Genomic DNA, 23,179 nt, shown 5'->3' with positions numbered 1-23,179 from the left:
AGCTGTCAGATTAATGAAGTACCCCATTAACATGTAACCAAAGTACATTTTATGTGTGTGTGTGTGTGTGTGTGTGTGTGTGTGTGTGTGTGTGTGTGTGTGTGTGTGTGTGTGTGTGTGTGTGTGTGTGTGAAGTTTTTTCAGCCAACAACAAACTAATCAACTAATGGAAAAGAGGCAAATCTGTGTTAAGGAAAATATTGAACAGGCTCCAGCAACAGCTGGAATCATTCTGCCATCATGCTAGATTCAATAAAGGTATAAATAGTCTGTCATTAACAGTTGCCCTCCTCTCCTCCGGGTGTACGAAGGAGTTCACACTGATAATCCCGCGCGGTTAATCTCCGCGTGAAGTTTAATTAATTTCCCGGCACAGGTGTTGACACTCTCTTAATCTGACTGAGCAGGAGAAATCAATCATCCCGACAAGCTTTGAGGCGCTGGCAGAGAAGATCGCGATAAATACACCGATTCCATCTCGGTGTATAGCTGGTTTTAGGCTAATGTGTCCGACAGTGTCTGAGCTCGGACAGGACGCGCTATCGTGCAGTTCTCCAAAATCCTGACTGCACGTCGCTGGCAGCGGATGACGAAAGCATCTGCCCAATGTCGACCAGTCAACAAGCAGACCGGTTTTCCAGGTTAAAGCTGGGTTTATGGTCCAGCGCAGCTAGCGCTGTTCGCACCGCTGAGTGCAGTGAGCTCTGTTGCCAGATGGAGGCAATGCACAAAGTATGCAGTACAACAGGTCTGTTTTACTGTGCTTGTGCTTTTCCTGGTCTGTCAGCCGGCCGAGGAGAAAAAGGGTATTATACAAATATATATACAAATCATTTACAGCTTTGGTTTTTGCCTTTTTGCAAGTATTCCATATCGTTAGCTTCATAGCATAAGTGCCTAAGTCATTGACTTAGTCAAATGACTTAGGCAATTATGCTATGAAGCTAACGATATGATTTGACTAAAATAAAGACCTCTGTGGAAAAAGAAGGTTTCCATGTCCAGTTCATGCAAATACATGTTGTAGTTATCTTCATATGACGATGCAAAATACTGGCACCTGTGTGTCCACTGACATGAACTCACAAGCTGATATTTTCCTCCTAAAACCACAAAGAAACTCATCAGACTCGAGATGAGCAGGAAACATCAACACCTGCTACCTGTCACCAGTTTATTACACAGTTTAACACAGCTTCCCGCTTAACTGGCACATTAATTTGCTCGAACAAAAAGCTGAATGTGAAAATATTTGTCATCAACATAGTTCGCGTTGCTATTTGAAGATACTATCAGCACCTATATGCACATGTATACACTTAAGACGATGTTAATTCCTTTTTTCCGCCAGGTCTGTGATCTAATCTATTCAAAAAATGGACAAATCTGCAACATCTGGAGAGCGTAAAATGTAAGCAAATCTAACCAGTTGAAAAAAAAAATCTATTAACCTGGAAAAACGGGTTAGAGCAGCGACTGAGTTTAGCGGGAACGCGATAACCGGGAGGGAAAAAAGAAAAGAAAACTTCAAAAGGTTAAAAACGGCATGAAAAGCACGGACGGTGGTTACCGTGTCCACTCTTCATTGCTTTTAACACTCAGCTTCACTTCAGCTCTTTGTATGTGAGAACTTCGTTCTTCTCCGCCGCTGGATCGACAAACAGCACCGGCACGCCTGGATAGCTTTGAGGGGTCGTGCCGGAGTGAAATCACTCCGCGGCTCATTTCCAAATGATACACATGTTGGCTCTGAACACCTTTTTTTTTTTTTTTTTTTTTTTTTTTGAGGAAAACGTGTCAGCGCGGGGGGGTGGCCATAAATCCGCTTTTGGCGCAGCTATCGGTGCGTAATTGTCCCCACAGAGGAGCGGTGAGGATCACAGAGAGAGAAAAACGGAACATTGGCACAATAGAAACAAACATGATCGTCTACAAATGTCCGCTTGTGACACATCGATCCCCCTTTTTCCCTTTTAAACAGCACATCAGACACGTCCACTGCTGCGCTACTACGGGGATTAACGCCGCCATGTAAGGATAGGGATGCTGCTATTACACCGTTACCGACCTTTGTTATCTCCGGAGCTGTGATGTGACGTGACGGTGGTAGCGGTGATTTCTCCCCTCAGGCGGACTGCGTGTCCCGGCCAGCCGGCTGCCTCCTGTCCCCTCTCCTCCTTCTTTCTTCTTTTTCCGTTATTTTATTTTAAATTTATTTGTTCGGTTTATTGGAGGACCTCCCGCTCCTCCTGCTCGCCTTCACTCTTGGCTCTCTTCGGCACTGTTTGGGGCTTGTTCAGGTGAAGCAGTCAGTGAGGCTGCAGATCTGCTGTCTGTCAAGAGGATGGTCCTCGCGAGCGACTCCTCGTGCTACATAACGAGAGGCGTTTGCCTCTCTCTCTCTCCCCTCTCTCTCTCTCTGCGCGTGTGTTCGTGACGCGCGGAGAACGCTGTGCGGCGGCTCGCGCGCTCACAGCAAGCACATATGGTCTTCACACACGCCACGAGCACATTAACGCGCATGGACAATCCTAACGGAAAGTCGTTCGACCGTGACGAGAAAATTATTGTAATACTTATGTAACGTTTCCCCGAATATTGTATCTCCAGCTCCGGGCGCTCCGTTAACCCCGCGCTCTCTGTTGTAAAGTTGCTTCTTGCCGTTCACTGTGAAAAGCTTTTGTGATGCCACGCAGGCTGATTTAAATTTGAAGTGGGGCTTCACAGAGAGCTCGTATGTAAATCTACAGTCAACAGGGGTGCATTTAGTGATTCACGGGCCTTAGGCAACCCCAGGAACGGGGCCTCCCTCATCTATTATTCACAGCATTTTCATAACAAAGGGGTGTTTAGTATGACTGAGGTTACTAATTGCAATGAATGCAAGCATTTAGTAGATTTATTTTTCATTATTTCAACACTTATCCCCCCCCCCCCCCACACACACACACACACACACACACGCGCACACACACACCCCTCGGTGAATTACCGTTCCCATCCAACCCTCTCAAAATGAGCTGAGTCATATATTTTGTTTTAGCATGTCTAATGGAGACATTCCAAAACACCATAAATATGGGTATGGGCACAAGTTTGTTTGTGTTTTTACAGGTTTACATGACTCAACTTTCTGCTGGTATCATGAGTAACAAGCCAATCATCTCAGCCTTGATAATCAAGTTGTCATGGAAATCACTAATCTTTGCTGCAGTGGGACCACTGTCACGTTTAAGTGTCCTCCAACATTTCTGATCCAAGAGGCCCTTGACATTAAACATTTCTTGCTATTTTGTTTCTATGTCTGGATGGAGTGCTCTATGGTATCATGTTTTTGTCTTGATCTTATCAGGCGCATTATCAGGGAACAAACTGCAGAAGGAATGGAAAATGACTGAATTCATTTCATTAAGTGATTTTAAATCTAAACTACGAATCCTTGAGGCCAAGTCCATAACATGCAACTGTTTCAATTAGATTGATTGTCATTTTAACTGACTTTTTATTTTATTTGAATTTTATTGAATTTTATTTTTATTTTATTTGTATTCTTTCACTTATTGTTGCATGTGTGTTGTTGCTGCCTGTGTTTGAGTAATTTCTGTAACTGTGAGACATCTGCTGCTGCCTATCTTGGCCAGGTCTCCCTTGAAAAAGAGGTTTTTAACCTCAATGGGATCTTCCTGGTTAAATAAAGGTTAATAAAAAATAATAATAATAAAATAAATAACATCTAGTCCTTTTACAGAATGACTCAGTTGCAACATAAACTCGAGTTATCACTTTCACACATTGTTCTGATTGTATTCTGTGACCATGCTGGGTGAATAACTTGATCTATCCAATCGTTCTCTTCCAATCATCCTCATCAGGGTTGTCTAACATACATGCTGCTTCTGTTCTAGGACAAAAAAAAATACACACCCCTAAGAGAGAAATAAAATGAACAGACCAAAATATGAAATAAGAAATCTTGGTACAACAGGGAGCGATTTGAAAAATATGTGATGTTCTTGTCTAATCCGAAAGTCAGCGTACTGAGATAAAGCAGTGCTAGAAGACTGTTAACAGCACGACCATTAGGCAGGGAGGGAGAAAAACACAGTCACACAGGCAGCGGCACAGAGCTGCGTGCCGTGATCCAGGAGGAAGTGTCAAAGTATGTGGATGGAGCTGTCGGGCCTCCAGCTTAGCCTCTGCTTTCAGGAACATAGAAGTAACACAGAGAACGTCTTTGTTGTGTTAGAAACAATGACAGCTCTCAGCTAGGAGTCCATTCTCTGTGCTTGTCTCTTAGGTGTTTTCTTTCATGTTTTTTCCTGTTTGTGGTGAACTCTACTGTGGTTCCCTTTACTATTCTACTCTATTCTACATACTTATTGAGATTGGGTTATGCGCAGACGTTGCTTTGGAGAACTGGACGCAAATCGAAAATCTTTTACAGTGCGTGGCTAAAAACCTGCAGAAACAGATAAAGAACCATTAATTCCACCTCGAAATGACATAGTAGAAACTGCCGTAGTAGGTTTTCATTGTTACTCGGAAAGACTAGCTCTTTGGCGTCTGCGAGGAACCGCGAACAGATTGCGTTCCTGCTTGGAATGGTAATTGCTAAAAAGTTCATCCTACAGCAGTGGAAATAAAAAGGCTCAGCACCAACATTTGAGCTTTGGAGAAATGATGAATACATCGCATTTGGAGAGTCTGAGCGATAACAGACTCAATAAATCTGAGACATCCTGGAATCCTGTACGAGCATTTTTGAAAACAAAACAGGCCGTGCTGTTCCAAACAAGCTTTAATGCTGCATCAAGGATCACTGTTGTTAGAGGTGCTGTTTCTCTCTTCTCTTAAAAAAAAACCAATACAATCATTGGGTATAAAATTGTCATCGTACTTATAGCAGATCTTTTATTTATTTATTTTTTAATGGTGTCGCGTGTGAGTCTTGCAGTGCTAATTGGCTCCAGAGTCCCGTTAATCGTCTCTTTCCTGGTTGGCCCTGGAGGTTTACAACACCCTCACAATCTGACCCACGTCGATTTTTATCGCCCTGCCTCTCTCTCCCCTGCCATTTGAAGTCAACTTTTAAACGCTCTTTACTAAGAAACATAGATCCTCTTTTCTCACGCTCATTACCGTCTCCTTAAACTGGCTCTTTATGAGTTATTATTCTCGTTTGTATTTATTTTGCCTGTACTGTGTATTGCAACTTATTTCCACTCCCTTCTTTTGTAGTCACGTTTGTTTTTTATCTCCGTTACTCAAAAACACGTCTCAGACTTAGTAGTCGTCATATTTTCCATCCTGTTCTTACAGTGTTCCTGTGCACTAATGAATCACCTGTAGTGTATTTAAAGGACAGTTGGGCTCTTTCTGGCTTTTACCTCCTAATAAATCCCACCGCTCTTTGATTTTATTAGTATTACGTTCCTATTTTTTGGGGCGAGGTTAAGGATGCTTCCTGAATCCTGACAGACAGACTGAGTAACGATCTGGACTCGGGTGTGTAATAAATTAATGAGTTATTGTGTTTGCAGCGTATTGCCTCCTCCATACGGGTTATTATTCTTGTGAGGAACAGTGCAGACTTTGATTAGGGAACGCTGTCGCTTCTTCCTATTGATCCTGTTTGTGATGAGCTGCAGAGATTGGCCGAAGCTTGTTAAACACCCCGCTGGCATTATAAATTCATTGTTTTTAGCTTGTTTGTGGACCGGCAGTAATGCATGACACCGCTGTGCTGAATGGATATTGTTTAATGGGCTGCTTTCTGATTGATTGGACGCTTTCTTGTGGTTCCTCTGCAGCTTTTTATGGTTTGTGCTTGATGTGATTTCAGAAGCAGGGACAGATGTTTCTAAAACTTTACAGACTTTTTCTTCTTTGATACAACTGGTTGTTTTTGAGCATTAAAAATATTAAAGACTTGCAATGGTTAAATGACTTTTTACATTCAAAAGGCTTCAAAAGAGGCTTCTTAAGAATGAGATACCAGCAAAGTATTATTCAACATTTTATCTGTTCGTATAATTACTTTTATTGATTTGTGTAGACAAGAATCAGGTCAGCCTGGACTGACAAAACTTAAAAAAAAACCTGACTTTATCAATATTTAGTACTTCAGAACCAAAGCAAATGTCCATCGTGTTCCACACCATGAATGGCACAAAAGATTGAAAAGAACTGAGGCAGGACAGAGTCATGCACCATGTACTTTATTTTTAAATTATTTACAATCTCTGCCCGCTTGCAGAGATCCCCGGACACGCCTCACTTCATCTTCCATTCGAGCTGTCAGGGTGCAATCAGCAGACATGGAGGGCGCTCTGGATGGTGCGTGACGTTACTTTGACCTGTTCAGAGTCCCTCACGCTACTAACAAGACCCACCACGCTCCTGCTGTCGGGCTAAATAAGTCAAGGTTGTGATGTTGTGGACAATGTTGCTGGTATATAATATGTGTTTGTGGTGTGCTTACCAGCCATGATTTCAGCTTTTTGACAGGTTACAGCAATAAACGATTTGGTTAGATTCAGAAGAATAAAAACTACACTGCAAAAACTCAAAATCTTACCAAGTGTATTTGTCTAATTTCAAGTCAAAATATTAAGTGAAAAAAATCTGCCAATGAAACAAGTGAAAATTATCTAGTTTGTCTGTAGTTTCAAGATTCACTGTCTTGAAATGTTGCTTTGTAGCTGCTTTTGTCTTATTTTAAGTGTAATGAGATGTTTTGACTAGAAATAAGACAAATATACTTGGTAAAGAGTTTGAGTTTTTGCAGTGTACACCTACAGCGGTTCAACACAAGTCTTGAGATGATTGCTCTGAAGCAGCTGACATAAAACTATATGGGTGTTGGATAGCACTCAAAACAGATATCACCTGGTAAACAACACTAAGTGAAAATGAAACAGCGATCAGTATGTAATTTCCAGTCCACCTGAACTGGAAATGTGAGATCTGTTGTTATTACTACACTGATTACATTGACCAGTATGCAAATACAACCCCTATTCCATAAGAACTCTTTGACTCTTGTAAAAACATAAAGCAGTCAGTGAGGCTGCTATATGTTCCAGTAACATGTTTTATATGTCTGTGACCTTCATGCCCATAGAACACACTATATTAAAAGCAGGCGTGATTCTTTCATGCAAATCACTGCATGGCCTCACAGACACTTCTGGAAATCGGTGTCTGTGAACCCAGCTCTCTGTGCCATTAAAGATATGTCATGCACACGGGAAGCCAGGGTTGACAAATTAAATGTAAACATTTGCAAATAACATGAAACATGCACACTGAAGCATGTCGGGCAGTATCCTAGCATCGTTTTCAACACGGTAATGAATCCTATTTATTTGACTGCAATAAAGAAGGCCTGGACCTCTCACTGGCTTTCCTCTTGCAGCTTGTTGCTGGCTGTAACGGCTTTCTTTCCCTTGGCAGAAGCTGCTGTTTTCCGCAAAACCTCTAAAATCTCACTGTACACCAATAAGGATGTTTAAAAAAGAACTTTTTTAAAGGAGTCCCAGTGGGTCGAGCCTGTTCGACTGTGCAATATGATGAATGGATTCTGTTGGTGGCCTTCAAGTGTTTCTGCGGCATCTGTATATATTAAGTTTACTTGTGTCTGCAGCCACAGGAGGGTCAGAAAGCTCAGCTGCTGGCGGAAGATTAGAAAGCACCTTATCTCTGGAAGAATAAACTGAATATTTAAAGTACTGTGCAAAAGTATCAAGCCCTCATTTCTTTATATTTCACCAAGAAATTCGTGAAGTGGTTTATTAAAGCAAAACATGAGCAAACATACAGGAAATATGTAGGTGAAAACGGAGAATGTACAACTCTGGTGAGCTTAAAAGTCAATATTTGAAATGCAAACCTTTATTCTTTAATGCAGTGTGAACTCTTTTTCTCTAAGTGCTCTTCAGGAATAGTTCTCCAGACTATTGACATTGATTTTCAATCCAGTTCTTGTGTAATTTGGCACACCTCAGCCTGTTCTCGCTGTTTCCCTTCCTTAAGAACACCTTCTTGACAGCCACCCTTCCACTGAGACCATGTCTGATGAGGCTTCAGTGAACAGTCGATGGATTGGCTGGACTATTTTGTTTCTCCTCCTATTTCTTAAGGATGTAACTTTCACATACTGTTCACCTGCTGTACACAGTCTAAACTAAACCTGCAAAGACATGTAGCCCCTGGTTCTTATTTGTATTAAGATAATAAACAATTCTATTATATCTGAGCTTCCTGGAGGATTCTTTCTGCACTGAGGAGACATGTTCTTGTCAAAATGTTATGCAGTGTAGATTTTCTTTGGTGGTTTCAAAAGATAAAAATAAGATAGTGATAACGCCTCTTATCTGCCATTTGTTCACATGCACTGGGTCTGCATACAAAGCAAATCTGATGCGCAGAGCTTAGAGTCAAAGCCAAATAAATTTATATTTATATACAAATACAAACCAAAGTGCACAGTGAGGTAAAGTAAGGGGACACAATTTCAAGTAATTTCAATTATGAAACATTAATTCCCATACTGCACTTAAAGGACAAGTATGAAAAGATATGCATTGCACTCCTGGATGAAGTAGATTTTGTCTGTATTTTAGGGGTTTTTTCACCAACAGTCTGACTTTTGTTGGAAAGAAGCTCTTGTGGAAGCATGTCGTATGCGTTGCCAGTTCTTCTCACCCCGTGGTGAACTGGCAACCTGTCCAGGGTATGTGTTGTCACTCTGTGACAGCTGGACCCCGCCGCCCTGGTGGCAATGAACTAAAGTCTGTCCAACCAGCAAAACTGATGGTGAAGCCTCTTAGTGTCTCGTGCACACTTTTAGAATTGGATGCACATTCACGCTCGTGTGTCTCCTCCTGGGAAAAGTCGAGGCAGGGATTTTTGCTTGTGTGGGGTAACCCACCACACTGTGGAGCAACTATGCTATGGGCTTTAACCAGCTGAGAGTTACATGAGAATATCCAGTTCCAGCAGATAGCTGCACCTCCCTGCTTCCGCTCCTGCTGGAGGTTTCAGGAGTTGTTCCTACCTCCCTACTGGATAATAATTAACCAGAGTATTGGAACTAGCTCTTTAATAAAGTGGGTTCTTTGTCGGTAAATTACTTTGCAATGACGCTTGTTCTCAATTAGTTATATATAAACTATAATAAACCAAACTGAATTCGTTACACATTAATTTTATTTGTGTACTTAAAAAACATAATAACGACATCCTTGTGAGTGCCTTAATACGCCCTATTATGACGAATGGTGTGAGCTGTAAAAACTGTGCCGCTCGCCACGGAGGCCGAAGCATTTCTTTTCTCCCCAGCCTTTGATTACCTCTGTCTTTGTACTCATTGTTAGATTTAAACGCATGAGTTGGTTGCTGTGTGCGAGTCCTCTCTACCTCTCCGTTTCTCCCTGGCTCTAAAAATAAAGATTTGCTTGCTTTGCGGTAATCAATGAAACGGGAGCTGCTTCACCCACTTGAAATATTTAATAAGAAAGTACAACAGACTCCAGGTCAGTTTTTAATAGGCCCGTGTAGGATGGGATATAGGGCCTCATTTATTAGCACAGATAAAACCTCTACTGTTCCAAACGGGCCTGTCAACACATCCTGTCAGCACTGCTTCGCACCGCCGTCCAAACACACTCACACACACATTCCCACACTCCTCTTTGTCATCTTTCTTATTTTTCCCACTGCTGCCTTCTCACATTTGCTTTGCCTTCTCTCCTCTCTCTTCTTTTTCTCATTTGCTCCTTCCAGCAGACACATTTTTTTCCTCCAACTAATTTCACCATCTCCTGTCCTCTTACCTCGCTCCTTTGTTCTCTCTCGCTAAATCTGCTCTGGACGATGTTCGAGTAGTTATTAGGTTTCCTGCCGCTTCCTCGCTGTCTTGTGCCTGTTTCTGTATGTGTGTGTTAATGAAATCCCCACCACCACCACCACCACCACCCACTCCCCTGGGCTCAGGTGGCACTCCTTTGACCGGCGAGCTCAGTGCTGCGGCTCAACATGAGGGCAAAGGTTGTAACCAGTTTCCCATTTACTGAATAAATTAGCTGTGTGGGCAGTGTGTGTGTGTGAGAAAAAAGGTTGCTCGACACACACATAAATGGCTGCGGTTGTGTTTTCTGCCTGGCGCACACTGGCTCGGCCCTCTTAAAGGATATGGTCATATTACTCGGCACGGGGTCAAAGGTCAAAGCCAGCGAGGCACCCGATACAGAAGACGCTGTGTTCTCACTGAGCTGCCGCTCGGCTTTCTTCTGTGTAAGACATCGGCCTCTCTGTGTTGTTTTGACACAATGATCGTCCTGTTTTGGGATCGACACACCGCGCGCACGAGCCTACGTCCGCAGTGGCGAATGTGTGTCACTCTCTATACTTACACGCCCAAATTTAGTTGGAGAAGGTTTCATTTTCATAGCTTTTATTTTAGACTTGTGACCCAGATTTTCTGACATCATCCCATGTCCCCATGGCTCGCCTATGCTACCAAAAGTATTACAGAGAGCCATGCACTATATTGCCAAAAGTATTCACTCGTCTGCATTCGCACATATATCAATTAAAGTGACCTGTCATTCTTAATCCGTAGGGTTTAATATAATGTCAGCCCACTGTTTGCAGGTATAACAGCTTCAGCTCTTCTGGGAAGTCTTTCTACAAGGTTTAGGGGTGTTTATGGGGACTTTTGACCAGTTTTGATCAACCCTGCAAGACGATTACCCGTTCACCAAACATTACACTTGGCACAATGCAGTCAGACAAGGACTGTTCCCCCGGCAACTGTCAGACTCGTCAATCACATCACCAGATGTAGAAAAACGTGATTGGTCGTCTCCGCTGCTCTACACCAGTTTCACTTTGTTATATACCACAAAACAGCTGACTGTGGAATATTTAGTAGTAAGGAAATTTCACGGAGTACACTGAGCTCCTGAGCGTGCCGTTCTTTCTCTAATGTCTGTAGAAGCAGTCTGCATGCCTCGGTGTTTGGTTTTATACACCTGTGACTACTGAAGTGGTTGAAACAGCAGAAACACCAGCAGGCGATGGCCTCCTCATGAACCTCCAAAAATCTGGGAACAGGGCATATAGTTTCGAGGTGATCTCTCCTGTGCCGTATGTAGAGCTTTAATGCATAGTGTATCGTATTTGACAGTTTCTGTGAGTTTTTGAGAACACATCATCCGTGTGGGTTTTATTTCCCCACTAAAAACCAAAATAAATTGCACAGTACATTTTAAACATATTTGCTCCAAAAAAGGAGCAAATATGATACAAAGAATATAGATTTTCATTGTCAGAAGGTTAAATAAACTCTCAACTATTTAATGGTTCGGGCTTTAAAGGGTTAATCCGCAATAATCGATACAGCCTGTAAAACTGAACTGGAGGACCAGTAAGCAGAGGGTAACTCTAATCGTATATCTTCTGCTGCCAGCTGTTCCTGTCCTTCCACAGTCTGAATATCTTCATGATGTTCCTTGACTGTTTCAGTGTGCTCTCCTCTCATTACCACATTAATACATTGTCTGATAATTCAGACTCACTGTGGCTATAGGATTTTTTTTATTAGTTCAGTAAGGAATGAAAATCAGCTTAAATGAATTTGATGGATGTAATGGTTTAAATGTGACAAATCCCACAGGAGAAGCCATCCTTTAAAAATCGTTTTGCTGTTGTTCTGCCAGATCAATCCAGAGAGCCGGCAGTTTAAGCCAGTATTGAATTTTTGCATAAACACCACAGGATATCTTGACTTTGTTAATCCTGTGTAGTTATTTAAACTGTAATTGTAGCTCAAATCAATTTCAAGCATTCAACATTTTTATGTCACCATTCTGTCTATTGATATTAACAATTAGTAAACATTTCAGTGTAACACACTATAAACAGGGGTGCACAGTACAGCATTTGAATACAGTACTGTTCGCCCACCATTTCCTTATGTTTTAATAGGGAAATTGGCCATAGGTCCATTGATTGACAGTTTATTTACCAAGCTTCTAACAACCTTGAAAGTCCACATGTATTTTCCAACTCAGTCTGAACTCTCTTAGGCAGCTTTGTAGTCATTTCTGTAAGTAGCCTTTGGGAATAGTTCTCCAGGCTTCTTGAAGGACATTCAAAGCTCTTCTTCATATGCTTCCGCCTTTTGTTCTGGAGGCCTGAACATGGTGTTCGTTTGTCTGCAAATGCACACTGACCGGCAACGTAGCGCGAGAACACTGGTGGAGAAACCCCCGGCTGCCGTGCACCGTCAGTCTCTGTGGCGCAATCGGTTAGCGCGTTCGGCTGTTAACCGAAAGGTTGGTGGTTCGAGCCCACCCAGGGACGACCGCTTTTTGTACTTTTGAGCATAAAGCACAGAACACACGCCTAATGTCAATTTTGCTTTATACTCAGCGGTAACCTTGACATCATTGCTTACTTAAAAGTAACAACAAGCTTCTTTTTTTTTGCTAGACTTAGTGATATCGTTTCATTAAATATATAAATTTAAAAATACATTTATAAATGTATCAATATAAATGTATTTAGCCAAAAACGCCAGAATCCCAGGTTACAGCTCACAAAACTATTTCAGCAACCATCCAGCAGCTGATAAGCGACGATACCCAGCCCTACACACCAGTGACATAATCGAAACCATGAGAAGACAAGAAATGTGGTTTCCCCCTTCTTTTTGGCTGCAACAGTCTCTGTGGCGCAATCGGTTAGCGCGTTCGGCTGTTAACCGAAAGGTTGGTGGTTCGAGCCCACCCAGGGACGAGCAATTTTTGTGTTTAGGAGCAAATAATAAGTTTTGTGAAAAACACAGTGTCTAAAGCTAAAATAGAATATAAAGATATATATTTTTGCTAAGTTGTGTATTACGTGCAGTCACATCATTGCTTCATCTCTTATAAAATCTAAATAAATCGGTTTTGATAACCGACATTTCCTGTATATAATCTTTTAAGAAGTTTCAGATTCCGATGCTGGTTTTATTATTACATTATTATACCAATTAACTGGTGTAAAGTAAGTGGTTATATAATGATATAATTACAAGTACAGTTTTTAAATAGTTTCAGATAATTAATTGATAATAATTGGATTATGTGCATGTGATCAGTGTACATAGATTTGATTAGATTGATTATGTGCTCTACATTAATATACTACAACATTAAAATATGTCTATGTATATAATTTGGGTAAGACTCTGAAAAGTAGCTTTTACTGTTTATATTTAAGCAGCGTACTTTAACTAGATTTGAGTAAAACATTTTTTGTTACGCTAAATATTTATTTTATTTTCCGAGGATTTAATTAAAGAATAACATCACTTAGCGCTCTCTTAATAAAGCCAAACACTTCTCCTCTGAAGTGTTCTTCGTATAAAACAGGAGGCTGCAGTACCAGCTGGTGGACACTTGACGGCGGCAACGGGCGGAACGTCACTCTGACCTCACAAACATGGCGGCGCCCATTAACAAACATTGTATTTCCGTTTCTCGAAAAGTGGGAAGTTTTCTGTTTAATTCAGCGTTTATTGCCCAGGCGGCGCACTGCTCTAACAACATGGACTGTCAGAGGCCCACAAAGGTTTGTCAGCACATTTTACCCTCTGTAAACACGTTTTTTTTGTTGTGTGGTGACGTTATTTTACGTTTTTGCGTTAAACATGAGTTTGCGAGCTGAAGCCGCTTTACCGCGGCGTCGCCGTCCTACGCAGTTTGCTGTGCACTTGTCAGGTGGCTCCAGCTGTTTTAATGTCCGCTCTGTCCTCCACAGCTGGAGTTTGCGGTGCAGATGACGTGTGAAAGCTGCGGGGAGAAAGTCAGAGCAGCTCTGGAGGGCAAACCAGGTGAGCAAGCACATGTAGAAAGAGCTGCTGACCCCCGCTGCATTGTTTACTTTCCTACAAACAGGGACTGCTGAAGTTTTCTGCATCCTACGCACTTAAAAGTGCAGTACAGACGCTGGTTAGCATGATTTTGCATTTCAATATTAAAGTAAACTCATTACACTAAGCAACAAGTGATGTTTCCAGAAAGATCCTGCATTTTTCTGCAGCGCCCACTGAACTCTAAGGGAGCATATAGTAGAGACGGTGTCATTTCAGCTGCTTCATCTTAACTGAATGCTTAGGCACTTCCATCAGTGCAGGCAAGTGTATAATGCAACACATATGAAGCATCCTGTTTCCTGTTAAGTGAGTCAAACCATATTGAGCACCTGGCAATCCACAACCTTATAAGAAAAAAATTATTTCATTTGTGATTTGGAGATGATGGTATTTCATACTGAGTGACCAGAATGGACAGAATTAGTAATGAGTCCATCAGAGGGAAAGCTGAAGGTTTGGCAGTTTGGTGACAAAGGCTGGAAGACGAGGCTGAGATGGTTTGGACATGTGCAGATAGGGCTGTGCGATATGACCAAACTCTCATATCCCGATATAAGAATTCTATCGGCCGATAACGATATAAATCACAAAAATGTAACATTTTCTGTAAATTCTGTGAATCTGGGCAGCTCGACTTGCGGGAAGTGTTTCCAGCTACGCGTCATGTAGCTGGAGTCGAGTGTTTTAACCGATGCATGAAACTCTACATTTTAGACATAAGTTGTAAAGGCCGCAGTTTTCTTTGTGAGCATTCATTACTCAGCGTGCTGCGGGGGAAAGCCTGTTCTAATGTTTGAGTCTAAGGTTTATTTTTTAGCACCTGGCGGCTCTTTTTTACTTCTCATCCGTAAATAATCTGCTCTTTCACGTGATTCAGTTTATTTTGAAAAGTCTCAACAGGGTCTTGAGCTTTATTGTGAAAGGTTTATGTGGAACATAAACAAGCGGACACGCGATGCTGTTACCTTGTTTTTCCTAAACACAATGCATAAAACCAGGTGCTTGTCCGTCTGTAGTGTGGTTATATTAAATATAAGAGAAAGAGGGAACTTTAAGAAATTAATATAACCACTACAGTGACCATCAAAACAATGAAAAAATATTGTTGTAAACAGTTTATTTTGCGACACCACGAAACAAACGATAGCGTAAAATGAAACATAGACGTTTTATATCATCATCCGATATATATCGTTATATCGAACAGCCCTATGTGCAGAGGAGGGATAGTGGATATAATGGACAAAGGATGTTGAAGGAAAAGAGGAAGATCACAGAGGTGATCATGGATGCAGTGAAGATACACGCAGGTGTTGGTGTGATAGAGGTGGATGTTAATGCTGGGTGCGATGGAAGCAGATGGTCTGCTGTGGCGACTCCTTAAGGGAGCCGCTGAAACAACAACATAACTTTGAAGAGAGAAAAACAACAGCCACTAATCTCACCACAACTAATAAAACTCTTATCAGGAAATAACATTCATGGTTCTGTCTCCAGCAAGTGTTGGATGTTATTAGAAAACAATAAAGCTTTAACATTTTCACAATAACAAACCAGCTATAGACTACATATTATACAGATATAAACAAGAAAATGTAGACACAACCCAATAAAAAAATAAAACCTTGCTAGTACCAGGTTGGACCAATTTATTTCCAGAACTGCTTTAATTCTTTGTGACACAACAAGGTACTAGAAACATTCCTCAGAGATTTTGGTCCACATGACAGCATCACACATCCACGATTTGAATCTCCTCCTCCACCACATCACAAAGGTGCTCGATTAGACAGAGAGCTGGTGACTGTGGAGGTCGTTGAATAAGTGTACCTAATGAGGGTAGATTTTCATTGATATAGATCAGTGTAAAGCAGTAAATCTAAGAAAATGAAAATCAGATAAATCCTAGGCAAACTGTTTCTGTTTTTAGATTATTCGCATCGCTGAACGTTCTCCTCAGCTGTCTGCATTCGTGTTATTCTCCGTCTGTCTGTCTGATGATGGTTTTGGTATGTTTGCAGGCGTGAACTCGGTCAGTATTGATGTCGGTCAGGAGCAGGTGCTGGTGGAATCTGCTCTGACCAGTGCAGAAGTGCAGGCCCTGATAGAGAGCACCGGACGGAGGGCCGTGCTGAAGGGCATCGGCGGATCAGAGCAAGGTGAGGAGGAACGGCAGCAGGAGCTGCACGTGCCTGCGCTGGAGGTATCAGAAGCTTTCCAGTACCACAGCTGAGTCGGATTTATAGTCCTGTTTAATCTTGGGAAGAGTGCAAGAGTCCATGTACCAAACTGTAGACCGTGCAGGCAAAATACAGCTGATTAAATGTAATATTTGAAAATTGTAGTTCCCACTTATTTTGATGAATTAAAAACCGAGTGAATGCAGATAATATTTAGCCAGGTATTTGGGCCATTCCTTGCAGATATTCAGCGCGGTACAGTGTGGTAACTTTGAGTTGATTTATCGGACTTCCTGCTAAACAAAGATGCCTCATAAAACAGCCAAAATGGAGTTTCATTAGTTGAACCTCTGTTTGTGGTAGCAAGTCTCAGTCAGATACAGTCTGCTGATCCAATCACAGGTCAGTAACCGTGTGATTGCATGCACTGAGGGCAGTTTATGATTTAAACATGGACTAAATATCAGCTGATCTGCTTTAAAGTGTGAACACAAAGATCATCCTGACTACACCGGAGACCTCCGAGCCTTGTCTTCCATCCTTACTTAATCTGTGAAGCACAGCACTATAAGATAGGCACTCAGCCCCACAGCCTACCACAGTCTGCCTCTCCCTGTAGCTTTAAACTGGTTCATTTTATGTTGAGCTCACAGCTCCCTACAGATGAAATCTAATGTGAAGCAGTCTGATCACAGCCCTACCCCAACACAAGTAAGTGCTTCACCCTCTCTGTTTTTCCGTGGCAGATCTGGGTGCAGCGGTGGCCATGTTAGCCGGTGCCGGATCGATTCAGGGGGTGGTGCGTTTCCTGCAGCTGTCCGAGGAACGCTGCCTGATTGACGGGACCATTGACGGGTTGGAGCCCGGACCCCACGGTCTCCACGTTCACACGCTGGGGGACCTCACACTGGACTGCCTCAGGTTAGACCAGTGTTTCATACCAGTTTCATCAGCTCATCAGCATCGTGTAGAGTGTGAAGGAGATGGGGAATCATCGGTGATTTACACTTTTCCTAAGCTCAAACCTGGAAAGAGTCATGGTTATGAGTCTCGGGCCTTTTCACACCCATAGTTCGTTTACTCTGGTCCGAATCGGTTGACGAGTTTGTAAACTTTTAGCTTTTCTCTGCGGTTTGGTTTCTTTTCCCGCAAAGAAAAATCTGTGTGGTCTGACCTGTGATGTGAAAGAACAAAAAACGGGGTTTGTGGTACCGAGGCAAGCGATGACCTTCAAAACTCCCACGCATACGTACGGGCTTATGTTACAGCTGTCAGTTTTAATTATCTCATCTGTGTCTCTGAGAGACATTGTACACTGTTGTACCCATGAGCCTCAGCTCTTATTGCCTCGGAGAAGACGGCAGCGAGAGATGAAATTATTGTGTAATGTAATTATGGTTTTAATTAAAAACAGGGCTTTAGCGGAGTTCATCTGAAATCCCGCTGATTTAGCGTGTTAATGGGACAGTGTGTCATTTTAAGCTTCCACTTGTCAGTTTAGGCTCAGTAATTCAATTAACCGAGCGCATATTGACGGGCGGCGTTAACTGTTGCTCACAGGCGTGTAGCTTTAGCATTTTTATTCTTTGTTGACGCCGTCCTGCAGAGATGTAAAACGTATCGGACATCAGGGGGAGTAAAATACGCTCGTGTGAAGTCTTTGTCGTCAAACTCACAAATGAGAAAACTGAGGGATCCATCCATCATCAAGTCCCTCACACCTCTACCTGTTTTCATTACTTTCTGCCTTATACACTCACCAGACATTTCATTAGGTACACCTAGACTCCCTTTTTCCTTCAGAGCCGATCAGACCAGGCGACGTTCTTCTGATCTTCTCTCGTCCAGTTATAGTGACTCAGGCCTGATTTAGGCTTCTGTAGAGGATCTTTATGGAGCCCACGATGTAACCTGCGTTACAAGTGGCGGACATGCTGGCATTTATGCTTGTGCTGGTGTGTTACATGTTAATTGCCATGTGTTCGTGTAATGTAAAGCTAACCGATGGAAACAAATAAAATGTTGCCATTGTTTTCCTCCTCGGCCCCCGTTCTTTGTTACTTTTACTATTTTAGTAACTGTTGCCGTCTTATCAACTTGAACCAGTCTGACCTCTGAAATCAACAGCTCTCCTTTCTCTGCAGTTGTGGAGAGCACTATAACCCCTTTGGGAGACAACACGGCGGTCCAGAGGACTCCGACAGGGTACGATAAATTACTTCTTTAGCTCGCTCTAAAATAACCTCTCCATAAAGTCATTCATTTTTATAAGTAGAGCGATCAGCAGTGCTAGGATCCTTGTGTCATAAATTCAGACTGTACCTCCTTCTGGCTTGTATTAAAATGTCAGCGGAGGCCAAATGCGAGATGCGATAACCCGCTCAGATTGCCAAACACGTCCCAGAGGAGCCGTTTTGGGCTCTTCTGCTCCAGGTGCTAAATTTTAAATGAAGTGTGTGAAAGAGTTGTAACTCTGCCTTGCTGTTAACTCCTTATTTTTTAATAGTTTTATACTTCACTGAACCACTTGACGTACAGTTAAGTTTTCACAGGTACTGTTTTGTACACAGCATGTCGGCGATCTGGGAAATGTCATCGCTGGACCAGACGGGAGAGCCTCATTTAGACTGGAGGACGGTCAGCTTAAGGTAACACAGAGTTATATTTGGCACTCGTACTTAGCCACAGGAGCTGAACAGCGTGCCTTGGTCTGTTTGCCTCCAGGTGTGGGATGTGATTGGTCGATCACTGGTTGTGGACGCAGGTGAGGACGACCTGGGTCGAGGAGGTCACCCTCTCTCCAAACAGACTGGGAACTCTGGAGAAAGGTGGGTGTGAAGGTGGTTTGTGTTAAACATGCGTAGCTTCAGGCTGGTTTCCAGTTCATTCATGGATTCACTTTGCTTTACATCACAAAACAGCAGTTATCGGCCGTTTTCATCACCCACCATTGAAGCCAATTGTCTTCGACAACAAGTAAATTATTTACTTTGTAAAATGTGAAGAAAATAAATATTTCGTGCTCACTATACTGTTGGAACATCAGCAATACATTAGCATTATTGCTGAAAAACAAAGTAACCAGTTAGCATTAAAAAGATTTGTGCTAATTTTGCTCACATTTTACGACAGTTTGAGCAAAAAATCTCCAGAATCATCCATCCAACCTGTTTCCACCACCTATGTGTTCTGGTCACGGGGAAACTATCTAAGCAGAGATGGCTCCGAGACCTCCATCTCCCCAGCAACTCCCTCCAGCTCTACTAGGAGGACCCTGAGGCATCGCCAAGCCAAATGAGAGATATAATCTCTCAGTTTGATCTGGGCTTTCTCCCACATTGCCTAAAACTCCTCACCTAGGAAGCATCCAGGAGGCATCCTAGTCAAACCAAACCACCTCAGCTGTCTCCTTTCAATGTGGGCTCGCAGCCTCTCTACCCGTCTCTAAAGGAGATCCTTGACATCCTTTGGAAGAATCTCATATCCGTTGATTAATCACAACTCATAGCCTCAGGTGAGGGTAGGAATGTAGATCCGGCGATAAGTAAATAAAGTAGCTTCGCTTTCACGCTTGGCTCCCTCTTCCTCACAGCAGACCAGTAGAGCATCCATGTTCCTACAGATGTGACTTGGAACTTCTCCACTGCTGACAGTAACTCATCCCAACTCAGAGCGGGCCCTCCTAACTCCACTGGCTGAGAACCACAGCCTCAGACTGGGAGCTGCGCGTTTTCATCCCAGCATCTTCACATAGTTTTCCATCCTCTGCCTGCCAGAGCTGAAACACAAATTAGTGAATGAAGTCATGATACAAATCTTTTTTTTTTTTTAGCAAATATTCGTTCTAACAAAAACAGATTTTTGACAAGCTCTGGATCAAAGCTAAGCTAATGAGGAAGTGTTGGTTCAAAGCAGGAGTACGTTGGTAGTCCGTGGAGAGCTCCAGGCTATCCGTCTACCTCCAGAGAGCGTCTGTTGTCAGATGGGTGCAGTATCAAAAATATGTGGTGCAGCCAGTCTGTTGTTGTTTCATCTGAACAATGAAAAGCGTTCACTACAGCCACTCCCTGTGCTGCTCAAGCTGTACTTTTGTATCTTTGATGGGTTTTTCCACACTTGTCCCACTCCTGGTGAGCTCCACTGTCACCTCATTCCCTGTTCAGGCCCACTTGTCAACAAATCAACATTCAGACTCCACCCACCCCCACAAACCACTCCTCTATGACTGCAACACCTCTCTACATACCTGTGAGAGAGAGAGAGAGAAACCCCACAAAGCAGCTGGACTACACCACCTGTCTCCATCCACGCCGAAGCACCACATCCTCCTGTCTCCAGAGTCACCTTCAGCACCTCAGTGGAGACGCGTCATGAGCCAGCCTGCTTCAAAGCCCCGACCATTACTGCTGTGCTGAGTCCATCCTCACCTCCATGATTACCATCTGGTGCTCAAGGACAGAGTCTGACGGCAGCGTGGCATCTGTTCCACCAAGAGGGCGATTCGCTGCAAACAGCCTTCTCTGCAAGACCCTGCATCCCTCCAGGACCCGAGGCAGGCAACAAACATGGTTCCTGTCCCTCCTGCATTGGTCATAGAGTTTTTGAGTCGTACAATGTGCCTAAAATAATATTTGCATATCCAAATGACGTGTGTATATAAGAGCTGTTATTTCTGTTATTAGTAACGAGAGGAGGAGAAACAGATTTGTCAGACTGCTGTAAATTTCCTGGCCACCTGTAGACTATCTGCTAGTTTTATTAAAGCCCTCTAATGTTAAACGCTCTACTCTGCTGCAGCACTCGAAGCTTTATACAACGTGCCCCCATCACTCATTCACACCCATACAAGCACTTTTTTTTCGCCTGAGTGCTTTCTATCTAACATTCACACTTCAGTGAATGCATCGGAGAGCAACTTAGGGGGTCAGTATCTTCAGTATTTTGCCCAAGGATACTTTGGCATGTAAAGAGGAGCAGCCTGGGCTCAAATCACCTGCCTTCTAATTAGTCGATGGCTGCTGTAGCTTCTGAACTACTCTTAATAGCTGGGTAACTCCTCTGTAACTCCTGTAGACTGCCAGTGTTACAGAGGTCATCTGCACCTTTGTTCAAGACCAGGAAATGTTTGTTTTCACTGACTGACTAGTGTTTGATTGCTGGCATCGCCCAGTTCTGTGCCAGTAATCCTTTCACCTGGATATCAGTCATGACCACAGCACTCAGTGTTTTTGTGATTAATTAACTAAAATCTCAAAACTTAAGTAATGAAAAATGCAATGTGACGTAACGCTGGTATCAAAATTATTATTTCAGGCACTTTAAATTGGTCAACTGTAGGTATTTTAGGTATTTTAAATTTCTTTGTTCTTTTTTGTTTTGTTGTTTTTTTCCCCTGTGCAGGCTGGCCTGTGGGATCATCGCCCGATCGGCGGGACTTTTCCAAAATCCCAAACAGATTTGTGCCTGCGACGGCGTCACGCTGTGGGAGGAGAGGGACCGGCCAATAGCTGGGAAAGGTCGGAGCAAGAACAACCTGGAGACACCGGCGGCACACCTGTGAACCTCTCAAACCTCTGGACACTGATGAGAGTTTGAACAAGGGGGACAAAAAGCGTCTCGAAGAGAAAGGCAGATTGTGTTTCTCGGCGGAGCGCGAGTGCTGACGTGAGGAAGACAGAGTCCTGAAGATTACTGCACTGATGACCAAACAGCAATGAATGGACTTAATTTCGTGAAAATGCTCTTTGTGATCAAATCAAACGCTCTCTGCAGTTGCTGTTTAATGTTTTTCTGAGCATTTTAAACATGTCACCTCATCAGCAGGATGTCTGTAAATGTTTTCTCAGCTACAGATTTAATTTCTCTGTGTTGCCGTCCACTTGCAGGAACATGTGAGTAATTATATAAGCCTCTCTAAAAAACTTGTCATCTCCACATATTTGAGTTTTATTAAGTAGAAAAATTAAAGAGGATGTGATGCGGACGATTATTATGATTGCTCATAGGTGGGTCACGAGTAATGATATTTGTTTTAAGTAGAATATACAAAAAGTTGTTGGAAAACCAAATCAAATCCTGAAATTCCAGGATCGCTGAGATGTGTGTGTTTGATTTTAAAAATATTTAGAAAAAATCTGTGATGAAGGGGGAGACCGTCCCTCTCTCTGTGATCAACTCTGCAGGAGAGTTTAAAACGAGCCCAGGAGGGAGAGTGAAATTCCTTCCAGAGTGAAAGGGGGCGAGGGGGGGGGGGGTTAAAAAGTGACAGAGGGAGTCCTTGAAGGATTGTGTGCTCAGCTGTTTTTCTTTCCAACATGGAGAGTGAGGTTAGTGTTCCTTTATCACTGCTGCAGAGGGCGTTTGAGCCACACAGAGAGGGCAGCTGACAATCTCAGACACCCCCTCTCTGTTATCTTTTAGGAAAGTCGGACGGGTGAATCATGAAGTTGTCCAAACTGCTGCCCCTGCATATACCTCAGCCACATGTTGGTGCGCTGTCTGTGTCTGTCGCACATTTTGGATTGATTTTTTTTCCTCCAAATCGAGCATCTGTCTTGTTCTGCTGATGCTCGAATAAGTTTATCGAATTTCCCAGTAAATGTTCTGTCATTGTCCCTTTCTGTTTGAAGTGGCTGGGCTTTGAATGAAGACTCATTGTTATAGCTGGACACCCAAAAACAGCTGTATTTTTTTAATCTAATATCAAAGCAGGAATCACAAATCCAAATGTTTGATTTACAGCTAAATAAATCAGCACAACTACGGATCAGTTAATAAGTGTGTCTTTTTAATTGGGACCACTAGTGCTGTGTGATACTGTAAATACAGGGCCAGGATTACTGATACCGATACTTTTAACCTATAAAGGCAGCTTATGTATTAGAGAGCAGTGTGTCATGCTTTATGAGATGAATCATCATCAGTCTGCAAAATCTGCACACGTCAGTGACCTAAAAACATAGATTTTCACAATACACAATAGTCTATTACCACACGCTTCGAATGTGGGTTTTGGCGACCTGAAACATAAATGTTTCTGAAGCAACTTGTCTTGTTTAAATTTGCTATGGGC

The 23,179-nt window shown here is 42.7% G+C and overlaps 2 protein-coding genes and 2 non-coding genes across 4 annotated transcripts in view; 3 read left to right on the top strand and 1 right to left on the bottom strand.

Annotated features, from left to right (window-relative positions):
* The window catches only part of gal3st3 (galactose-3-O-sulfotransferase 3), a 50,169-nt gene extending 47,748 nt beyond the window's left edge, over nucleotides 1-2,421 (bottom strand). The window contains exon 1 of the mRNA XM_085266245.1: nucleotides 2,069-2,421. The gene's annotated coding sequence lies outside the window, so the exon portion shown is untranslated. The remainder of the gene's footprint in view (nucleotides 1-2,068) is intronic.
* A 9,874-nt stretch (nucleotides 2,422-12,295) lies between these two features.
* trnan-guu (transfer RNA asparagine (anticodon GUU)) lies at nucleotides 12,296-12,369 on the top strand. The gene has a single exon. It is a non-coding gene; the product is annotated as a tRNA-Asn (tRNA).
* A 361-nt stretch (nucleotides 12,370-12,730) lies between these two features.
* Nucleotides 12,731-12,804, top strand: trnan-guu (transfer RNA asparagine (anticodon GUU)). The gene has a single exon. It is a non-coding gene; the product is annotated as a tRNA-Asn (tRNA).
* Nucleotides 12,805-13,456: 652 nt separating this feature from the next.
* ccs (copper chaperone for superoxide dismutase) lies at nucleotides 13,457-22,109 on the top strand. Its single transcript, XM_085266244.1, has 8 exons — nucleotides 13,457-13,623; nucleotides 13,813-13,885; nucleotides 15,949-16,086; nucleotides 16,854-17,028; nucleotides 18,252-18,312; nucleotides 18,678-18,755; nucleotides 18,832-18,935; nucleotides 21,508-22,109. The coding sequence occupies exons 1-8, from the start codon at nucleotides 13,495-13,497 to the stop codon at nucleotides 21,665-21,667; spliced, it is 918 nt and encodes a 305-aa protein (XP_085122370.1). The 5' UTR covers nucleotides 13,457-13,494; the 3' UTR covers nucleotides 21,668-22,109.
* The last annotated feature ends 1,070 nt before the right edge of the window (nucleotides 22,110-23,179 follow it).

This window comes from Mchenga conophoros, linkage group LG3 (genome assembly GCF_057382185.1).
Source record: "Mchenga conophoros isolate Kocher_MC1m ecotype Shallow Benthic linkage group LG3, M_conophoros_male_GT1.1, whole genome shotgun sequence".
NCBI classification, from domain to species: Eukaryota; Metazoa; Chordata; class Actinopteri; order Cichliformes; family Cichlidae; genus Mchenga; species Mchenga conophoros.
Note: the sequence above shows the minus strand (reverse complement) of the source record. Positions and strands in the feature narration are given on the sequence as shown.